The sequence below is a fragment of the Fundulus heteroclitus genome, chromosome 1 (genome assembly GCF_011125445.2).
Source record: "Fundulus heteroclitus isolate FHET01 chromosome 1, MU-UCD_Fhet_4.1, whole genome shotgun sequence".
Taxonomy (NCBI): Eukaryota; Metazoa; Chordata; class Actinopteri; order Cyprinodontiformes; family Fundulidae; genus Fundulus; species Fundulus heteroclitus.
This window is the reverse complement of record NC_046361.1, coordinates 23,938,852-23,961,270: the sequence shown is the minus strand read 5'-3', so window position 1 is coordinate 23,961,270 and position 22,419 is coordinate 23,938,852. Positions and strand designations below refer to the sequence as shown.

The window sequence follows — 22,419 nt, the reverse complement described above, 5'->3', positions numbered from 1 at the left end:
GCATAGCGATACCTTTTACAGATTATGTTGCTCTAATTATTGCAGGATGTGATTAAGTATCACGGTGTGCTTTTAATTAACAACCGTTTGAAATATTAAAGTTTGCTTTTAGACTTACTCATTTGTGAGTAACAAAATCTACAATTTAAGGCAGTTTGGTTCGCTAAATTTTGTTACATAAAACCTTAAGTACTTTTTACCAAGCAAAAAACGTGGCTTTAAAACACATCCTTTAAAGACAGATGAGTAAATTTGAAGCCTCTACTGGGACAATGCTTTCTTTCCTCTGCTAAATTAAAAGAGATCAGCCTTATCTACTGGTGCACACTGCTTTCTTCTCTTATGTGGACTGACTCAACTACATCCAGCTACTATCTGGACCTAAACACACAATCCTGGACACAGAGTACTAATCTGTATTCATAAGTATAGAGTCCCTAAACGATAAACAGAAACTAACAACTTCATCAAAATGCATGCCAAGACCATTTTTCACTACTTGCAAGTGGAGAATTGAAAGTATTACATGTACAGTTAAATACCTCACTTTTCCGCTGGTTTAATGGAGGAGTTTACAAAGTAATCACTGGACACTAACAGATAAGGCCCAGTTCCACCGGCTTGTTTTGGCCACGCACCACTCGGCTCCGCCCGCTTGCGAGTGTTTCAGGCGCAGCTTTTTTAAAGGACCAGCCTGAGTTTCTCCAGCTCTACTCAAGAGCACGGTCAAACCGAGATGAATTGAGAGCAAATTTGATGTGAACACACTGATTTTCAGTGATTGGCCAAGGGGCGAAGACAAATTAGAAGGTTTTCTCTGCGGAATCCAGAAAAACTAAAGGGCGAAATATAATTTTACTATTTAGTTCTAAACCATGAACCATGTCTGAAGGGAGAAAAAAAAACAAAAGAAAAAGGACATGATTTCTATATGTATCAGAGATAGAAGTGTCCATCCCTCCATCTCATGTGGTAGAGGCAGCAGCTGTCTGCTGACACAGCACCCCACAGCCTGGGAGTCAGCGCAAAATCGAACCTAGAAAAATTATTTAATTGTGGTTAAAATTCTTTTAAAGTTATTAACGGGTTCTCCAGACTCCCGACATGTCTGAGGTAAATAAATCTCATAAAGTTAAAATTTTAACTCCGTCACTGAAAACAACCGGTGGGAGCAGCAGTCTGCTTTGGCAGATGTGGCCACTGAACGGAGCTCGTACTGGGAAACCCCTGAACGCTCTGAGACAATCTTGCGTTTACAATTTTACATTATTTATATTTTTCTTTTATTTATAATTTATTTATGCATTGTTTACCATTTCTTGCAGATTTTTTTAAAGTGTCAATGTCGCAAACAGGGCGCGGGGCGGGTCGATGGGGCTAAAGCCACCTCCGGAGATGTTTCCCTCCTCCGGACATTTCTAGGCTGGTTGAAACACACGAAGATGAACTGAGTAGGGACAAGCGGAGTTGGGTAAGTCAAACCGATCAGTCGGTGGAACTGCGCCTATAGTGAGCAATCAGTAATGGATCGTTCCGATATCCTTATGACTGCATCTTAAAATTCCAATCTCCACTCTTAACCTCATGCTATAAATATGTATTAAATTACTTTTAAATATGCTGCATTCTTGAAAATCTGCACAACACTTCAACAATACGGGATTTTTTCAAACACTCATTGAGGTATTAATGTTTGTGTCAGAGGATGTAGAGAGTGCAGCTCATAGGATCTCATGTGTGGCTGTGGTTACCAATTAAAAGTAAGCAACATTGCGTATTTAACCCTAAATTACAACATTTGATTTCCCTTTGGGATTAACACAGTATTTTTGAACTGAACTGAATTTAACTTAATTGAAATGAATAGAAGCAAATCCCTAACTTTTTCAGTATTTCTGCATATCACTTTTTTAAATTGGCCCAACATTCTAAAATGTTTTTGACTGTGTAACCTGTGTAAAAGAAAACCAGTATTTCATTTTGTATACTGTATGTGCTCTTCACAGATGTCTCTGAGAGGCTGTCCTCTGGGCAGTGCCGAAAGAAGGGAGATGGTTCTTCTCCTGTTTCACCCTCATTAAGTAGTGCATGCGAACTCCTCCGTATTTTATTCTGGTTTTCTGACAGAACCAATGATTTTGAATTAACATACGTTGATTTAGGATTTTCTTTCAAAATATGTGAAATTGTTATTCTGAATACCCAAAATTTAATTTCATGTTGTTTTCTGTTGCCTTAAAATGGTACCAGAAATCCTAATCTATGAACAGTTTCAAGTTGACTACAAAAGTTAACAAAACATATAAACTGTAAATACTCACATCTTTGTTGGTGACATCTGCTTGAACCAAGGTTCCATTCAGACATGACTCCACATAATGCAATTCCTCATTGTACTGGTGAAAGACAAAGGAAAGAGGTGAAAGCGATTCATTTATAAACTTTTAGTCGGTTTAAATAATATATAGTTTAATGTTTAAAATGTGCATTATAAAGACGTCTTCTTGATGAGAAGCACATGTGCATACATTGTGCAAAACACATTCTGTTCAGAGCCTGCCATTCGACGATTAAACCATTTAATGCATTACTATGAACTAAACTTCAAAGACTTAGGAAGACAATAGAATTGTTTCTCCAAGGCAGTAAACGGGCTCTAATCTGTTTCTGTGTGTACTGCGTGTGAAAGGTTTTGGACTGAGAATGTATATTTATTGCAGCACAAAACATACTCCCACCGCATAAGATTGTTTGCTCTCTAGAGTGTATGTAATCACTTCACACACCACAGTGAAAATAATACTATGATGGGATGTGCGAAACACATTGTTTTGTGAGATCGGAACGAAAAACTTATTTGTCAAAATAAGCAAATATTTTAACGTATCTTTTCAAATTCTCCTTTCCTTTCATCAAATAGAATAGTTTTCTAATTACCATAATAAGCATATTAAGCGACATTGAAAGCTTTGTTTACCATAGAAAAAGAAGTGACTTTATTGTGTGTTTTTCTATGCTCAATTAATGATTTTTAAAATGTCCAATTAAAGTTTAAATTGAATAATAATAATAATAATAATAACAATAATAATAATAATAATAATAATAATAATAATAATAATAATAATAATAATAATAATAAATCAGAACATAATATTTTAATAATCAGAACACAAAAATAAATTTTCAAACTCTTCTTTCTTTTCAAAATGGAGACATAACAAAAGTCTGACTGCTTACGTTTCTGTGCAGCCAAAACTCAAACATCAAATGTGGGTGTGCAGCAGAACTGCAATAGCCTGAGTAAATGATAACAATAGCTTAGAACCCAAAGGCAGGAAACAACTAAGTCTGCCTCTTTTGCATTTCAATTCTTCATTCAAATGACGATTAATTAGTTATGAGCATGACAAGAAAGAAAGCTAATTTTTAAAGCATCTTTCTAGTCTGAAAAGGAAAAGATAAAGATGAGTGTGTCTTATTTGTGTGCGTAAGCTAGTTGTTTGTTAACTGGGTCAGAAAATTATTTTTTGGAGACCAAGAAGCTGACTTGAAACAAACGTATGAGAGCCATTATTCATGGGGATGAAAGTGTTCCATAAAATACCTTTTTATGATAAAGACTTATGTGTTTCAATTTGTTTATGGGTAGATTTAAAATTAAGCGCTTAGATTGAGGCCAACATAATGAATCTGCTATTTAGCACTGTTGCTTCATAGCTAAGCATCTGGTTCACATCTCCTTTCTGGGTGGAGTTTGTGCCTTATGCATGCATGGGCTTTTTCATGGTATTCTGGCTTCTGATTATAATCCAAAATGAATGTGGGATAAGTGCCAACTCTCAATTGACCTTAGATGTGACTATTTGTGTGCATTGTTGTTTGTCTCTTTGGGAAGAGACAAACTCCCCTGCTGTGACCCTTACAGGATGTAGGGAGTACAGAAATGGGATGGGTTGGGTTGGCTTTCAGCTGTCATAATTACTGGTATGTTTATAGGATTTGAATGTGTCTGTGAATGAGTGAATGACTGATTGTAATGTAAAGCGCTTTGGGGTTGTATGACTAGTTAAAGCAGTATACAAGTACAAGCCATTTACCATTTACCATTTACCATAAAAGACAAAAAGATTAGTCTCACGTGTGGATGGAATTGACTTACAGCAATTATATTAAAAAAGTCATCATCTCCAAGAGTGTCCAGAATGGAGGAAACAGTCTGCCTGGCAATAGTCAGTCTCAGTCCTTTCATGCTGCCGCTGACATCCACCAAGATCACCACATCCTTCGGAGAGGTGGCTGCCTGGATGTACCACTTTCGGTTCCGGCAATCGAAAGCTATAACTCCATGTTCATCTGGCTTCCATTTGATTCCTGTAAAAGCATTGTATATTGAAAACAATTGAAAAATAAAACTAAACTGCATTAGTTTGTGTCATAAACTAAAGGCCATCCCTTTAGTCATATTTTAAACATTCATGGTTCTCTTTACATAAAAGTACCTCATGCAGCATTCAGTTTTCAGACCTTCAAATAGCCAAAAATTATAAAAGTATATTTTATTGTGTAGATTTACAAATATGCAGGTAAAAATTGAAAATTGTTCCAAACCACCAGCATTGAGAAACATTGAACAGCTTACAAAAGCCACTTCAAGCTGTTTCCATTAGGATAATTTCTTCAGTAGGAAAGCATTTTTATTTGAACTTGGACAACTTTGATGAATTCACAAAACATAAAATGAGTCATTTTCTTTGTTTTGTTTTTTTCATCCAGTACTTTGCAGGTACCAAGAGAGGAAAGTAACACTGGAGGAGGCCATTTTATGATCTCAGTTGTTCTATTGTGTACGGCAGAATAAAGAGAAATTTAAATGTTTCAGAGACCAAAAATAGATGCTATCCATACATTTTGTAAAGTTTGCTGCTTTTATAAAATGTATGAATTGCAAAGAATTGTCTTAATTATGTTTCTTGTACTTATATTTATCACACCTCAGTTTTTGTCACTGTTTCTCCATCCCCTTCAGCCACAAACTAATCTCTATAAACTCTCACAGCTTTCTTTTTTCAGGTTAATGCATCTCCTCTTATAAAAAGAACACACTTACCGGGATATTGTCTAAAAAAGCCCTTGGCACTGCCAAAGTATTGCCATATAAGCGAGGGATCCCTCTCAAAGTTATCCACAAACACCTTGTTCAGGGCCTCCGACCAGTACACACCGTTGACAATTGCAGAATCTACAAAGATACAGTGAGAAATAAAAAGACACTGAACATGTGGTTACATTTTAGAAGGTTGGAGCTGATAGTTTGTGGTATCTGCTCATATAATCATACTAAAATCAACTAATTTCAGTCTATACATCTGCACCTGGCCTATTTATTTTACAGATATTTAAAAATGCTAAAAAAAAAAAAGGAAAACATGAGAGAGGGATCAAGACATCAGGGCTGAAAGAGAACAGTGGTAAATGAATTTGATTATTTCTTACTAAAGAAAAGCAAAGTACAATAACTACAATTTGTACCGTTACACTTATTTTCTGAGGCTGTTACTCCCAACACTGGAGATCAGGCAGGGAAAATGCTGTACATCTACTGGCTCTAGGCTTTAAATAATCTGGCACTGCCTGTCTGCTGAAGTCTGATATGTATAGGCAGATGAAAATGTAAAGGAGATGAGCTTGATTGAGCTGCAGTGGTGCAGGATGAGTGTGGCAGCAAGCACGCAGACAGGCCAGAACATGACAGAACCTATTAAATTAACACGATGCCACCTGTCAATCAATCTTGGAGGCTCACATTTCGTCCTAAAGTGAAATGCCCCTTTGCTGCAGGAGCTGCAGCTCCAACAAAATTCTTAGACTTCACGTTGCGAACACATTGCTGTAAGAAGGATTCTGTTAAACAAAAACACCAAAAAAACTGGTTAAACGTTGTTAGAGTGAGAACGTACAACTCAGATGTGTTATCCCGAACTTCAAAGGGATGGAATACAGTTTAATCTTCTCCCACAACCTAAAAGGTGTCTAGAAAAATGTAAAATATGAGTATGCGGCAGACCCGAGCAGCTGACCACAACAACGATCAACAGGGAGCTACCACATGTTTGTCTGTATAAAGGTGACCCAATATTTGTACATAAACATAGTATGCTTAGTGGTTAAATTAAAGGGTAATGCTTGACACTAGTTCTGCTGTGTTTTGGATATGTGTATGATGCAACTTTTGGTTGCATAAACAGAGTTTTTGTTAGCTGTGATGAGATAAGACTCAGGTTTGCAGAACGTATTCAATAGGTAGGGTAAAGTCAGATTTGCCCTCCTAATACAGAATTTCACTGTAAATTCTTGCCATATATAGCATGCTGGCAGCATGAAGACATGTGATGTAGTCTGCACTAACTATTTTAAGTTACTAATATATATTTTAGGTTGGATATTTAATCTTTGACATTGATTTGTCTGTGGTTACTTTGAAATAACTTCACTGACTTGATGTATGACTTGTTTGGGATTTTTTTTACCTGTCTTTTTTGCCTTAATGTTGGGATATACAGCAAAATTAACTCTGGTAAAGCTGTGAGCTTCACTATCATCGTCATTAACAAGATCTTTGTTCTCGAGGGTTGGGGTACACTTCCACATGGGTGGAGCAATCTTCCAGTTGGCGTCACGTTAACTGCATTGAAAGCATCAAGGCTTGGATGTCGCTAAATGTTTTGAGTTTCAGTGAAAGAAAAACAGAGGTTATTTTATTCAGGCCAGATGGTAACTCACCCTGCCCTCCTATTAAATTTGAGTGCCTCAAGCTATACATCAAACAGCATGTAACAATTCTGGGAGTAATTGTGGAATCTGGTTTTAAATTTAAGAAAGTGTTCAACTTTGTTTTCTCAAAATGTTTCTTCCAATTAAACCAACACACAAGAAAATGTATTTTATATAAGTTAAATGTATTTAAATGTCTACACATAAAATTATAAAAAAAAGGCACACCCATATTATTCATTTATTGAACAGAAAAGATTCACGTCAGTCTTTCAATGAGCCAGCAAGGACAACCATCACTAGATTAATATTTGCTTTTAGTTTATATTTCCCTATGTTTTATTTTGTTTAAATAAACAAAATAAAACATGTTTTATTCCAACTGTTTTTTTACTTGCTTTTATTCAGTTTTTATTTTCCAATGTTTTAATCATGTAAAGCACTTTGCATTGTCCTTGTACTTAAATGTGCTATACAAACATATTTGCCTTGCCTAGATGGTCGCACACTATCCGGCAGAATGTAAACATAAAGTGTGCATTTCCAGCAATTTGATTGGACGATCCGAGCACGGGACTAAAGGACTTGTGCCCCACGGCTGTCTACTGAGAGCATGCTGGGCATGCACACTGCAATTTTAGATGTTCATTATTTAAATAAACGTTGGTGGGCCGGTCCCAATATCAGCACTCCTCAGGAAGATTTAACCTACTGAGGTTGTCAGTTTTCTTGCAGTCTTAGATATATAGACACAATTGTTTCTAACAAAATTTTATTGGTAAGGGAATATGTGTTTTTTTTTTTTTTTTTTTTTTTTTTTTACAATATTGCTTAATAAAGAATGATCCTGTCCCACATATTAGTGCAAATATAGAGCTCCATAGCGACATCTGGTGGGGCCAGGCCCCACTGGCCTCAGATGCGGAGATGCTACAGGTTGACATGCTCTTTTTAATGGGCCCATTTCTATAATCTGTTTCATGCTTTGGTTTTATCTCTTTTTATCTATCAGGTTTTTGGACAGCCCTTTGGGTAAATTTGCTGTTTGTTTTTAAATGTGATTCATAAAAAGATTTGACTGGGATTCATATATCTTTCTCTCCAACCACCTTGTATTCAGTTGACATGGGCCTACTGACATGCATGCATGCATGCGTTTTGGCTGGCCATGATCAGCTCGGGTCACCACTGTTCCTTCCTTGGATCACTTGACAGAAAATATGTCTACTGGAAACTTGTCACAAGACCGAGTTATTCAGACTCAGTTATCTAGTCGTCAGAAGTTTGTCTATGTCAAACTTACTCAAATCCCAATGCTTGTCCATTTTCTCTCCTTGTAACATATCAGCTTTGAGGACAGAGTATTCACTTACTGTCAGTTTTATTTCACTCACGGATATGAAAAAGAGATAATCAGTGGTATTCATTTTATCTGTCAGTGATCAAAATTGTGTGTCTGAACATAGTTGCAGTACATGTAAGGTATCCAAGTTGCAACACTCATATAAATCTAATTATTTTACATGTCCAAAGAAATGTTAGGATCATATCACAGTTGATACACTATCAGCTATCTGGAAAAGCAATATTAACTTAAAGCTACATATCCTCATACACCAAAGAGATGCAAGGCATATGCACAATAAATGTGGCAGGGGTATCATTTACTGACTTTACTTAAAAGCTAACTTAGATCCTGACATTTTGAACTGGCTAGTAAAGCTGCTATGCCCATATCTGTTGCTAGTTAGTAAGGTAAGTTAGACATATGACTGGGCAATAGAGCAATATATAACTATTACTATATATATAGTTCTATGTAGATATAACCACCTACATATGTATATATATATATATATATATATATATATATATATATATATATATATATATATATATATATATATATATATATATATATATATATATATATAGTGATAGACATCTGATCAATATAAAGTATTTCTGATAAAATGTTCAATAATTCCATAGAACTCTGATCCAGAACTACATGGTATTCTAGGGATATAGGCAGAGGAAAGGATTTAGGCTCTCAAACTCTCACAGCCCAACTAAGCAAGGTTGGTACTAGGGTTGACCTATTTTAAAGGTTCAAGGTTACATTTAAATAGGGTTAGGATTACAGTTTAAATTCTGTCTTTTCCCCCAGGTTTCCTTTCTTCTGATTGAATATATTATTATTGTTTTGGAGGAGCCAAGGCTGAGATCCAATATAGTCTCATAGGGAATCTGGGGAGGGAATTAAACATTGGGGTGATGGCAAGGAGTCCGTGCATCCTCAAATGCTGCTAGCTCATCTCCAAAATTAAATAAGAAAAAAAAACAGTGGAAGCATGCTGGTCAGCAATTACAATATAAGAAGGGTTTGATTGCTGTAATTCCAGCACAGGATTTTCCATTGATTATTGAGAAGGGCATCTATAATATTCAAATTCAACTACAATTGGATTTTTTTTTATTGACACTGTTCTTGCAATGTTTTGTTATCTTTTGTGAGCTTCTTCTTTCATTTCCTGTTTGAAACAAGGTTTTTGATTAAATGACAATACTTATCAATTTAAATCTATCAGGGGTAGAAATAACTTTGGGCCTAAGTTTTTTTTTGTTTTTATTTTTTCGGCTGCTCCCTTCAGGGGTCGCCACAACAAATCATCACAACTTCAAATCTGACATGTCAGTTTTTACACCAGATCCCCTTCCTGATGCAACAGGGATTCAAACACAGAATAATAACACAAACTTAGCCAATGACAACACCACATAGGTGGTGTAGTGGATGGAGAAAATGGATGGAGAAAACTAAGAAAAAAATTAGTTTGATTTCCAAAAAATTCAGAAGGAAATTGAAAGCTGTGCATGTTTGTCCACAATGTGTATAACAGAATATGCTCAATGAAATGGATTTGATAGAAATAGTTTTTTGTTTTATTTTATTTTATGTTGTATAACTTGCAAAAGTGACTTTACTTCTAAAGTGTTGATTATTGTCGTTATTGCGGCCTTGCAAAAAGTTGCATTTTTATTCTCGAATACAAACTGAGTATCTGCATCCCATGAGTACATATCAAATATGAATGCATATAAAATGTGCGACAAAATTTGCACATAAATCCCCCTAAACTCATGAAGTACAATATTGTTTAGCATATCCAATTACACAAGCTTCTTTTCAATTTTCAATCTGAAAGTGTCATCGTTTTACTAGTTAGGGACTAGTCAGCCAAGCTTATTAGAGAGGCTTACTGTTTGGTTCAAATGCAGGATAGGAAGGATTCAATGGGGGGGAAAAAAACTAGTCTGACACAAAACCATACCGTGAAACAGATAAACAATACCCTTTAGCGTGAGCAGGAAAAAAAAACAGTCAAGAATGCATACAGAAGGAAAATGACAGACACACAGACAAGAAGCCTACCTAATGGATGGCGTGAAAGAGAAGTAGATAACAGATTTCACTCCAATGCTGGCAGCATTGTTCTGCTGTCAACAGTCATGCCAATAAGCCATGATTGAATTATTCTTCTGGAAGCTATAACACACTGTTTATACTCAACACCCATCCACCTCCATGGAGTGGAGTGGAATGGAGAGGGGACTGGAATAGATCCAGGATGGATTTACACAACAATGGAGTCACTTCTGGTGAATTTTGAGCATCTATTACAATCGGAAATTATCATAATGAGGAGGAAAGCACGGGTTCTACTTTACCAATATTTAATTTAACCGAGCTCTAACTTCAGTATAGCCAAGAAAGATTATAGTTGTTTTTTTTTTTTTAAACACGCACACAAGTCCATGTACTAAGATGAAAAGCTAAGATTATACAAAACCACCATATGTGACTAATAAAAAAAGAAATGTGAACTTTCCTCACTCAGATTACTCCCATTGTTCAGGTTAGATTACAGCACCTCAGGGACAATAAGAAGGGAATTTAATAAGTGAGATCTAAGATGAGGATTATTAACTGAAAAGTGATGAGTGGGACGATGCTAACATGGCAAAAATAGTATCCACCTGTTGTGAAATATTTGCTTGGCTTCAGCACACCCATTATACATCTACATTGTTACAGTATGCTCTTGCCTAGTCAATTTGTCTGTCAAGGCTTTTGTGTGTGTTTAATGTGCAGTGTTTGAAAGAAGAATCTTTGATACACAAAGCTTTACACTGTGATAGGCTCTAAAGTCAAATTTATCACAGCCAATACCAAAAAGAACAACTTTTGTCCGCATGCTGCACTCGAGTCTCCTGCAGAATAAAGGAGCCGGTTCAGATGACAGTGATTGGACCGTGCATGTGGGGACAATAGGATTCAGTGTAGCAAAGTGGCAACAAGAAAAAAGAGTAAACAAAAGTGAAAAGAAAAAGCTAAACTGCCAGTCCTTTTATTTTTCAGTTCTTTCATCCTTGGTTCTTGTCTAGCATGTATTCTTCACATCTAAGCCCCGAAATGTAAGATGAGTGAGAAAAGAAGAGACACAAGGGGTTAAGGTAACAAGCATTTAACAAAATGTGACATTTTTTTCTTGGTAGCCTTCACTTTAAACTGATGAGATTTAAATTTGACATTTAACTCAATTGCCTCATCTGTTTTTTTTCTACATAGAATAGAAAAGTGTGCTTGGGTTTGGTACATCACAGATGTGAAAAAAAAACTTGCACTCCTTGCCCTTCCTTCTTACAGATGCATTTCTGGAATAAAAAAAAAAATCTTCTTTGGTCATCTTTCTAAGTAAGAGGCGGAATGACTATAGCAGACATAACAAGTTCAGAGGATTTTATGATCCATGGTTGAACCAATTTAACCTGCAGGGCTCAGCTCTATTAAGCAGATTCTGGGCATATTTATGAACCGTTTGTTAGGCAATGTGACAATGAAATATGGTCATATGGTCATCATGTATGATCATTTCCTATCTTACTATATATCACATACATATAAAGGTTTATATGGATGTCTAAAATTGGTACACATGTTCAGCATTTTATTGACACCAATAAAATGCCAGATGAGGCTGATTGTAGTTCAGATGACATTTTGAGATTAAAACACTAACCTAAACATAGCAAACACCTAAAGATTTCAATGTTTAAAAAAACACTATATATTTGTTTGAATATGCTGTATACATTTTAAATGTGAAATAACTGCTTACATATCTGACAGTTACATCTTTAAATAATTTCCATTACATATTAACACAATTTTGACAGATTATAACTGTGAAGGTACAATTACAAATTTGTATGTAAATGTATAATATTGAAATGCATTTCCCATCTCAGAGATTTTCTTTCAATAGGGATGGTGACCTGAATTTATTATCTTTTTAACTGCTTTCAGGGAAAAAACAGTTTATTAGTAATTTCACAGTCACATGCTTAATTATTGGACCTCATCAGAAAAGAACCTTGTTAAGTTCAATAATTATTTTACCAGACACAGAGACTCCTTTACCTGGCTTATACAGTATATATATATATATATATATATATATATATATATATATATATATATATATATATATATATATATATATATATATACAAACATTCATAAATAGACAAAATAATCAAAGTGCATATATCACATGGTGCAGTCTTTTTGGACAATACATCTGATACTGTATAACGTCAGAGCCTCTAAACTTAATAAGTTATTATTAAAAAAGCTACTTCATTACACCGTTTATATCAAGTAGTGCAACTACGAAGCTAAGCAGCACACAATTATGCATTTAATCATGTATTGAAATGCGTTTCTCTTCACGGTCTTGTGGAAGTTGGAACCAGGAGTGTAAAAAACAAAGATAAACAAAAAGTTCAAACAACAAAAGTAAATATCCCAATCATCTTTTGGTTAGGTTTTGGAGTTTGTAAATTTTGCTATTTTGCAGATTATTGCTATCACAATAAATCACAACTCTTATCACGATAATGATAAATGATATGATAATTATCCACATTATTTACTCCCCCCAAAAAACCTCCAGGGTAGCTTTTTAAATTTTGACTACTTCAGTGACCTCAACCGTGTTGATGGACTCGCGTACACTTGGTACTTCAGATTCTTCTTTGTCCACAGAGGGATGATTTAATTTAGCTTCATGAAATCATCAAGAGTGTTTCCTCCCTCTACTGACAATATCTCCCCGCTCTCTGTTCACTCCCTCTGAGGATCTCAAGCCCTTGAGCCTCCCCTCTAACGGAACCCCTCCAGGAACACAAATCCTCACCGTGAAGTCTCTCACTCATCGCTGGGATCTCCATTCCTTTCCTAACTCTTTCTGTCCACCTCCAAACAGTAAGCCACTTTCAATAATTTCCTGCATATACATCCTCCCTATGTCTACTCCTGGCCACATCTACAAGCTCCTCTTCATTTCAGACTACGCCAGTATCATGGTCCCAAAATCCACACTCAGTCATGCACATTTATTTTTGAGCCCTGTTTAAATAAGAATCCTTGCCGTTTACCATCTGTGTCCTCTGTATTATACCTCAAAACATAACATCGCCAGTTTGTACAAAATTACCAAAATCAGAGAGCTATCCAATTGACTGCTTGAAAGGGTCCTAATTGGCTCCAGTCTTTGTTGTTTTCCGGGTCTGAAAAACTAGTACAAAAGAAAAGCTCTAACAAATAACTGTCAGATGAACACTAATTTTTAAATTTTGATGGTAACATCTCTACAAAAGCGTTATAGCATGTTGCAAATCCAAAGTACCCCCAAAAGAAAACCCTCTCTACCTGATCTGAACTTAAAGATAAGAGTTTAAAGCCGAAGAAGTCTCTTGATAAATCCACACTCCTGGTATGGTGTAAGGAATATGGGCTTTTGGCTCTAATCATTTGTCTGTAAATCACATCACAATTACTGCTCCTATTCTTCCATCAGCTGCCCGCCTCACGTTTCATGCACTTTCATTTAGTTGGTTTCTAACTTTCTCTCCTGTCACTCTCACTTGCTTTTTCTCTTCTTTTTACAGGGTGCAATTAATCTCTTGCTTAGACCTTCCATCAGTCTGACTTAACCTACTTTCTTTTTCAATTACGTTCTCCCTGTTCTCTCCCACCCTCTTTCCCCTTCCCCTCTCTTTTCCTATATACGTTTTTGCCTCTCATAGCCTTGTTAAGTCAACTTGACATTCACTTTGTCCACTGAGGCTTTTACAAGGCCTTGAATTCTCATGTTGGATTTCAGCCAATGGTAAATCAGAAGAAGCCTAATTATTAACAGCTAATTAGGTCAATGTGTGGCATTATTAAAACAAAGAGTTACAAATAATGAAGTCATATCCACCTACTTATAGAGGCAGAACTTATTCTCGACAGAAGCAAAATTTTGGGTTATTTTTAAGCTGTTTCACATGAATCATAGATTCTGACTTTATCGCTATTGCATTGTTAATTTATAGCTCTAAGCCACGTTACCTGCGGGTATATTTCAGTGTGATCATACAGTACAAGGAATGCCTATCAGTAGTTCTCCCTTATTAATGTGCAGCCTCATTGCTGCAGGCAAAAAAGAGAAAATATGTGACGCTGCAAACTCAAAAGTTGTAAAAAAAAATATCAGAAAGATGCTTAATCTTTAAGTAAAAAGTTTAACACATGGAGAAGTGAACTTTAGAATATGTGGCAAGAACCACAACATGGTTGAAAGGAGCTTTAAACATTCTAAATTATCGGTTTGCTGGATCATTTGGCCTTTTATTTTTTACAGATTTTATTCATCACTTAGTTTTAAAAAATGGAAGGTGTCGGTAACATTACTGAAACCTAACTAATCCTATTCTTCTACATTAAACTTAGGAAATCATAACTGAAATTGGTTTTGAACCATTTATTTTAATAAGACAGAACAAACCCTGAGTGCTTTTAATAACACTGAATTCATTCTAGAGTCAAACCTTTTGCACAGTTTGCATTCATGTAAAGCAATTTTTCACACAGATTTTTCAATATCAATCCCATTTCTTTTATGCCATGTATATATTGTAGATTGTGAACATACCTTTATTGTACATGTTGGTGGGCACCTGGACCACACTGAGGCTGAGGTTGACTGACAGGTTGTTAAAATGATCGTTGGGCTGCAGGATGAACTCTCCTCCCAGCTCTACACTGTTCCCCTCATCATCAACCTCATTGATCAGCACTGCGTTGAAGTATTCATACTGTAAACACAGAGAAACAAAGAAAGATACTTAAAAACATCTGCACAAAGCCAAAGCCTAGATATAACGTTAACTCCCAAATTCCGCCAAAGCTGTCATTCAGATCCGAAGGTCTCAGTCTCAATGTGTTCAGCTAGCTAAGTCATGCTGTTGATGCATGACAGAACCTGGCGACTTTGGAGCTAAATCAGATGGCTTTGCATGCTGAGGTAACCTGAATCCCTAGATCATCCCAGGACATTCATGTTTTTATAGAGGAAAGATGCTGAGCTGACAAATCCCACCTCAAGCATCTGTGCACTACTTGCCCAGCTACATCGTGCATGAGGTGCTGCGCCTCAAAAGTATTTTTAGTACTGCGTAGAGTAGGAAGAGTATTAATAAATCATAGTTCTAGACACGTCAAAAGCACAAGAGTCCCTGCATCCCCGAGCTTTAGAAGACACCACAGATTGCACTTGCAAAAGGAACACTGCAGAACAGGAGGCATTTAAAAGGCAAAAACCATTCAAAGGTGCAGAATTTCAAACTTCAGCAGGCTCGCATGGATTAAAAATAAATGGACACGTGTCAATGCGAAAAATAAATAACATTCATCACATTGCAAGTTCACCCATATAGCTAATCTAAGCTAATGTTTTTAAAAGCAGGCGACAGTCGTGACCATGCCAGGTGATTTTTAGCATGTATCCCCTTGTCTGTAAAATTCAATTGTGTGGATTTTACACGTGTCCAGAATTTCTTTATTGGGTCAAGTACTTTTTAATCCACAGAGGACTTAAATTCAAGCCAAATCTAAAATCCAATTTGAAGATTTCATTAAAAGGATGTTAAAAATAGACTTGTTTTCTTGAAATAAGTTATTCTGATTTACAATGCACACTGTAAGAAATTCTAAGATGTTTCTTCTTATTTCAAACAAGACATTTTATTTTTTATTCACATATTTTAGACTTTCAAAGTCAATAAATCCAAATATAGAAATCTTGGAGGTCAGTTCATATTGCTGCACCACTGAAAGCAGCAAAATCAAGAAAGCTAAATATTGAGAAAATTGAACATTCCAATAAGCACAGATATGACCGATGACAGGTTTATGTGAAACAAAATGCATTCACCACTTCACTATATGAACAATAAACCATTTTCCTATTGCTTGTACAGTTCAAATATCTCAAAAAGGCAAGACATCTATGGAGCAACAGAGCTCAACTTATCAGGTGCGAGAAAAATGTTGGTAGAAAAACTTGTAGTTCTGCATTTCATAAATCTGGCAATTGTGGGAAAGTGGCAAAAAGAAAGCCGGTGTTGGAAAAAAAAAATTAAGATGTCTAGTTGGACGTTTGCAGCTAGCCTTGTAGAGAGCACACAGCAAACATGACAAATAAACTGCTCCTTTTTAGGTCAAGCTAAAATTTTATATTTTTCCATGAATACAAATTTTGATTGAAAATAATATAGCACATCACTCTAATAACACCCTTTCCCATAGAAAAAAAACACAGTAGTGCCAGCATCATGCTGTGAGGGAGCTTGGGTTTAACAGGTGCAAGAAAGCTCGTCGGAGTTGATAGGAAAATAGATGGAGCCCAATGCAGGACTAAGATAACATGCTAAAAGCTTCAAAAGACAAAATGGTTTTATTTTTCTATCTTTTTTTTTTGCCAGAGACATTTGAATATGTTTGCTATTTTGTTAAAGAGTTTAATACAGCCTCCTAATGAGTTTTAATATTCTCAACAAACATAAATACTGTGGAATACTTTCTGAGAAATGAACAGAAGAAAAAGTTAATATGGGATGACATAAATAGCAAATATGTTGGAACAAAACCATAAAGCAACATTAGTAAACAATAACAAAGTCTATTTAGTAAGCATCTCTCCCTGAATACAGAGATCCCAAGCGCAGTACAACACAGATAAAATGGAATTACATACTGTATAAAGCAGGTGTGTCCAAAGTGCAGCCCCTGTGCTGATTTTGTGCCGCCTTCCAACTGCATTTCAAGAACAATTTGGGCCATCAGCACAGGTGGCTGATGGAAACGTTTAATTTTTGATTTGGGCAAAATTATTACAGACAGCTTAAAATCTTCCAACCAAAAATGTTAGGTACAACATAAAAAATCTTTTGCTAACTGTAATTGTTTTAATTCTCTTTAATTCCATGGTAAATAGGACCACATCGATCCGATGCTCAAATGCAGACTTTGGTGCATTAAAATCTGCTCTTAATTCATTTATTAAAATTGAGTAAGTACAGTAGGTATTTTCAAAGAAATACTGGCCCAAATTCTGTAGTTATATTGCAAGATCACAAAGAGTTCAGTTGTCTTCAATCGAGTCCAAAAAAATTGGATAACCATCTTTTAATAAGGCAAATGAGCGAAATCCTTTTAGAACACTCTGGATCTACAATGATTTACACATCCCTCTCCTACCAAAAATATGTCTAATTTATTTAATTAACAGGTAAAAAAAATTACAATTTAGTTTTTAGTTGTTTCTTTATTCTATTATAATATAATAAAGTTGTCTTTTGTTTCTAATGCATTATTGAACTACTATGGCAGAAGCACTTTAAATGTAATTAAATGGACTTCTACATCCCTCAGTGGACTTTTATATCTGCGTGCTCAACCCCTCAGACACACCAGCTGCTCCATTTGAGCATGGGTAACCTTCAAAGGGGTAAATCTGACTGGGTTCTCATGAGAAACAATACCATCCCTTCAGCACAGTGCAAACCACAGATAAAGCCATCAATTAGGTTAGCAAGCTTTGTGCCTATCAGTATAATTAATCAGGCCTGATTAGACTTAAAACCCTTTATCAAAGAGTATGCTCCCTTTTCAAGGTGAGAAAGGGTAGGGTTGAATATATGGTCCATATTGTGTCCTCTGCATGGATACAAAAATAAGAAAAGTATGGTAAGCTGAATTGATTTTCCTGACATCCAACGAGATATGTTTTGTTTTGTTTTTTCAGTATATAGCATTTTAATGTAAATTAACTTTAGATCTTATTCCAGTACTTTAGAACTTAAAACGAAAAAGCATAATGTTGTCAATGTTGTATTTTTGTTTTTGCTCGTTTTGTCTTAATGATTTGTGTAGCTAGATTTAGAACCAATAGGATGCTGGTCATTTTGCTTCTCTGCAATTTTATAATTTTTTCAGGTTTTATTATATCATATCAGACTTTTTTTTAGGTACATAAAGGAGCTGTCTGATGCGTTATATGGATTACAATTCCTTGGGGACGAATTGTATCTGCACAGACAACTGATAAGTATATGTATTTCTTATCTACTCCTGGTGCAATGTAAGCAAATGGGGCTATATAAGTTTAATAAATATAATCTATTAGCACAACATCATCATCTGTCATTATTTTGGTATTATTAGAAGCATAATAATGCAAGTTTCTAATAATCAAATGGCCCAAATCGGAAATTAGAGCCACAATCAATTGGTGCGAAAAACAGCCAATGTGGGTGAACTGTTTTGCTTAAGGACACAACAACCCAGATGGTCAGAGCAAGGGTTTGGACCAGCAACCCATAGGTTACTAAAATTTGTATTTATTATCAAACCTTTATTTAACCACATAATAGACCCATTTAGATTAAAAACTGTTTCACAAGGGTAACCTAGCCTAAAAAGGCAGCAGCCCACATCATCTTATATGGAAAACAGCAACCCCCTCTCCCCCCCCACTCCCCAATATGAACTATTAAAATATATACATTACAACCAATTTGATTAATAAAATGCAGGTGGTATTGTTGCAGTGACAATACAAAACTTAAAGCAGTAATAATTTTAGATTCAAAACACGGGCACTGTTCGAAGGATTTATGTTTTCGGTTTCTTAAGATAGAGCAAGAGTCTTTTAGTGAAACAAGTTCCGACAGTTTGAGTTCAGATTGTGGGGCATTTCTAAGCAGGACAAGCAGAAAAACTGAAAGCTTTCTTTCCTGTTTCCGTTCGAACAAAAGGTGCAGAGACATGCAAAATATTCTTTGATTGTAAGGCTTAACGGCTTTCAGTTCTCAGAAAAAAAGTGCATAAGTAGACTTGAACCAGAAGACCGAGGTGGTCTGGAAGGTTGATGCAATGACGACAAAGCTGTCCCATTTAGTATATTTATAAAACTGATGTATTTTTTTAGTCTATTCTCTGAGATAAAGGGAGCCAATGTGAAGACTTCAGAACAGGGGCAATTATACATTTATAAATTCAGAGAGCTTTGAAACAATCTATGCTTAGATCTACCTTTTAATATCGATTACTGATAATGTATTAAACCTAAAATGGGAACATGCATTTTTATTAAATGGAATGATCACAAAGTCTAGAAAGTTTTTATGAGAAAACAGCCTCAGTCATAAGTTCTTGCCATGACGATCAGTTATTGACATATTGGGAACTAAGAAAGATCTCTCGACTAAAGAATGTGATTCAGAAAAAAAGTAATAGAATTAAAATGTTTAATATTGAATGTCTGCAAAGCTCTTGGCCCTAGGTCTGCCCCTGCACTGTTGATCACCGCCTCATATCTAATCCGTACTTTGAAGCACACACTGCTAAAACAAGAGCTGGGTCCAGGAAAATCAGTAAAACAGAACAAGAGAAACTATCAAGAAGCCTTGCTGTATAAGAAAGTGAGTACTAATCACCCTTATGAGAATTGCTTCTGATAAATGTTGGATCAAATCCAGTGCTATGTTTGCTTGTGAAAACCTGCCAAATTCACAATTTAATTTTTCTCCCTTGGACATGTGTTCAGTGACACTTAGGTTACATTCACAGTCCAATGTTTTTGTCTATTTACAACCCATATCCGTCTTTTTCACGTCAGTGTAAAGAGTCTAATATTGAGCTTTTATCCCCCCTCCTCCCCAAATAAAAATCTAATTCGTGCATTTTTCATATCTGGTACTAATTTGGATACATATTGAATACTTTTTAAAGTTTCTGCACTCTAAACGGACATTTCACATTTCATCCATCTTTTACGTCAATGTCCTGGTTCCCACTACACATCCAGCCAGACTTCTCTACAGCAGTATAGCAGTCATGGCTTCACAAAAGACCACTGTTAATAGCTGTGCTGTTTTCTGCTTACCCTTTCTTCTTCTTGTTATGATGTGGTCTTAAATTAGACAGCTCCCATTGCTCACAAAATTCAATCTAACACAGAGATGCTGGTTCCACTATGACTTTTTTTGAACAACGCTTTATTCAACACTATTCGTACCATTTACATCCGCCATTAGTAAACAGTGTGCTGCTATTTGACGTTTTCTTCTGTTATCTGTGCATGCAGGTCACTTTGGGGTCTTGAACCGTTGAGACAGAAATCTGATGGTGGTCACATTTTATTTTTTTGAACCGTTTTCAGCAAAAAATCTGAACTGAGTGTCAAGATGGGGTTTGAACCAGCAAAGTACCGGTTACAGCAGCAACTCCCTAGCTCCTGCACCAGTGTCACCCCAAAATGAATACTTTGTATGCAAGCCGATGCAGCTAGGACTGCTCAGATTCCTACATCGGAGAAACCAAACAACTGCGTAAACGCATGGTGCAGCACAAGAGGTCCAGCAATATGTTGCATGTCTATGACAGAGCGCACAAAGAGCGATTAGGGGGAAATTTGCAGATATTCAAAGAACAACTTTGCATGACCTTCAGAAGGTCTAAAATAGTAGAAATTCATAAAAAAATAACGATTTTGAAAATGAAAGAAGTGTCACTCATTGATGGCAATATATGAAAACTCTTAGTTAATTTAACATTTTTGCAAGTTATTGTTAGTTCACTCACACACCCTACCAAGAACTGCTACAACAGGAATACAATAAAAACAGATTATTGAAACATTGTAACATAGCTTTAGTAATTTACTTTAAGAGCTTGTATAGCATGAGCTATAGGTCAGGATCTGAAGCACATGTGACTACAGTCTCTATACATTGTCTCCTAAACATCATTTATGTAACAGATGAACAATGTGATCACTTTTGGTCTGTCTATTTTTTATCTAGATAAACCAGTACCCATTGCTTCCAAATGTTTCTGGGTGAAAACAAGGGGCTACACTGATGTTAGCAGCCCATAATGCAGATGTTGTGACAAAAAAAGGGAGACTCAATACTAAAAAAACAACGATAAGAAAACACACATAGCACAACACAAACTATTTAAATGTAATTACTTTTTTAAGAATGAATATTTAATACACTTACCAGACAAAATCTAAATAATATCTAAATTAAACAAATGATAGAAGAAATAGACAAATGATCAGTCAGTTAACAGACTAAATCAATCCAACACCAAGCAGCCTTTAATTTGAATTCATGTTACACCGTTTTTGAGTTGCAATGCCAGAGTGGGTGTAAGGACACAGATACCATGATGTCAGTGCACGTGTTTCTGTATGCACGCTGCAAAGATAGAGTGTCCAAATGTGGGTGAATATTTTCAGTAAGTCAATTATGCTTTTCCAGCAGTACAGTGAAGGAGTGCCCTGTGCCACTAATGCATGCCCTGATCATGGTGTTAACAACCTGATCTTTAACTCTACAGTGCATTAAGCTGAGAGATTGCACATGTAGCATCAGCACCCACTCACTCGATGTGGGATAGACAGAGAGGACAAATAAAGGTTAGCAAAAGTAAAAAAAAAAAAAGAAATGAAGCACTGGAGGTGTTTTTCACTTGGTAAATTCATTGTTGCTCATAATGCTTTGAATAAATCATAAGCACCCAATATTATGTGCTGATTAAAGTGAAGTGAGTTTAAAACGATGTAAAAAGCTCACAGTTTTTTTCTTGTCCAAATAATCTGACTAGTGACTTGGACATGTTTTTTTAAAGAGATGTGTTTAGTTAAGGTACGGGTCTCAGAACTATAAAACAGTTATCTCCCAAGCACCCTGCCAACAATAATGCTGCATACGACTGCGGCCAGTGAGCCATCAGGTGTTTTACTGCGGTGGACTCTTACAGTTAACATCTTTACAGATGTCATGTCAAACTCAAGAAGAAATTGACATACTCTTTCTCATCACAACTTGCTCTAGGTTGCTCCATGATGTCACTATCCATATATAGTATTAAGAGCTGAATGGTGAATGGTAAATTGCCTGTACTTGTACAGTGCTTTTTCAAGTCCTGAGGACCTCAAAGGGCTTCACACTACATTCAGTCATTCACTCATTCATTCACACGCTGACGGTGGTAAGCCACATTTGTAGCTACAGCTACCCTGGGGCAGACTGACAGTAGCAAGGCTACTATACAGTCGGGCACTACTAGGTCCTCTGACAATCACCAGCAAGCAAAGTGTCTTGCCCAAGGACACAACGACTGAGATGGCTGGAGATGGGGTTTAAACCAGCAAAGTACAGGTTACAGCAGCAACTCCC

General features: G+C 36.0%; 1 protein-coding gene across 2 annotated transcripts in view; it reads right to left on the bottom strand.

Annotated features, from left to right (window-relative positions):
- Positions 1-22,419, bottom strand: part of cacna2d3a (calcium channel, voltage-dependent, alpha 2/delta subunit 3a) — a 186,614-nt gene that overhangs the window by 94,143 nt on the left and 70,052 nt on the right. For both annotated transcript variants that reach the window (XM_036138420.1, XM_036138425.1), the window contains exons 5-8: positions 14,820-14,982; positions 5,111-5,242; positions 4,163-4,374; positions 2,322-2,396 (exon numbers count right to left, since the gene is read on the bottom strand). In XM_036138420.1, the coding sequence (XP_035994313.1) occupies positions 2,322-2,396; positions 4,163-4,374; positions 5,111-5,242; positions 14,820-14,982 (582 nt within the window). The remainder of the gene's footprint in view (positions 1-2,321; positions 2,397-4,162; positions 4,375-5,110; positions 5,243-14,819; positions 14,983-22,419) is intronic.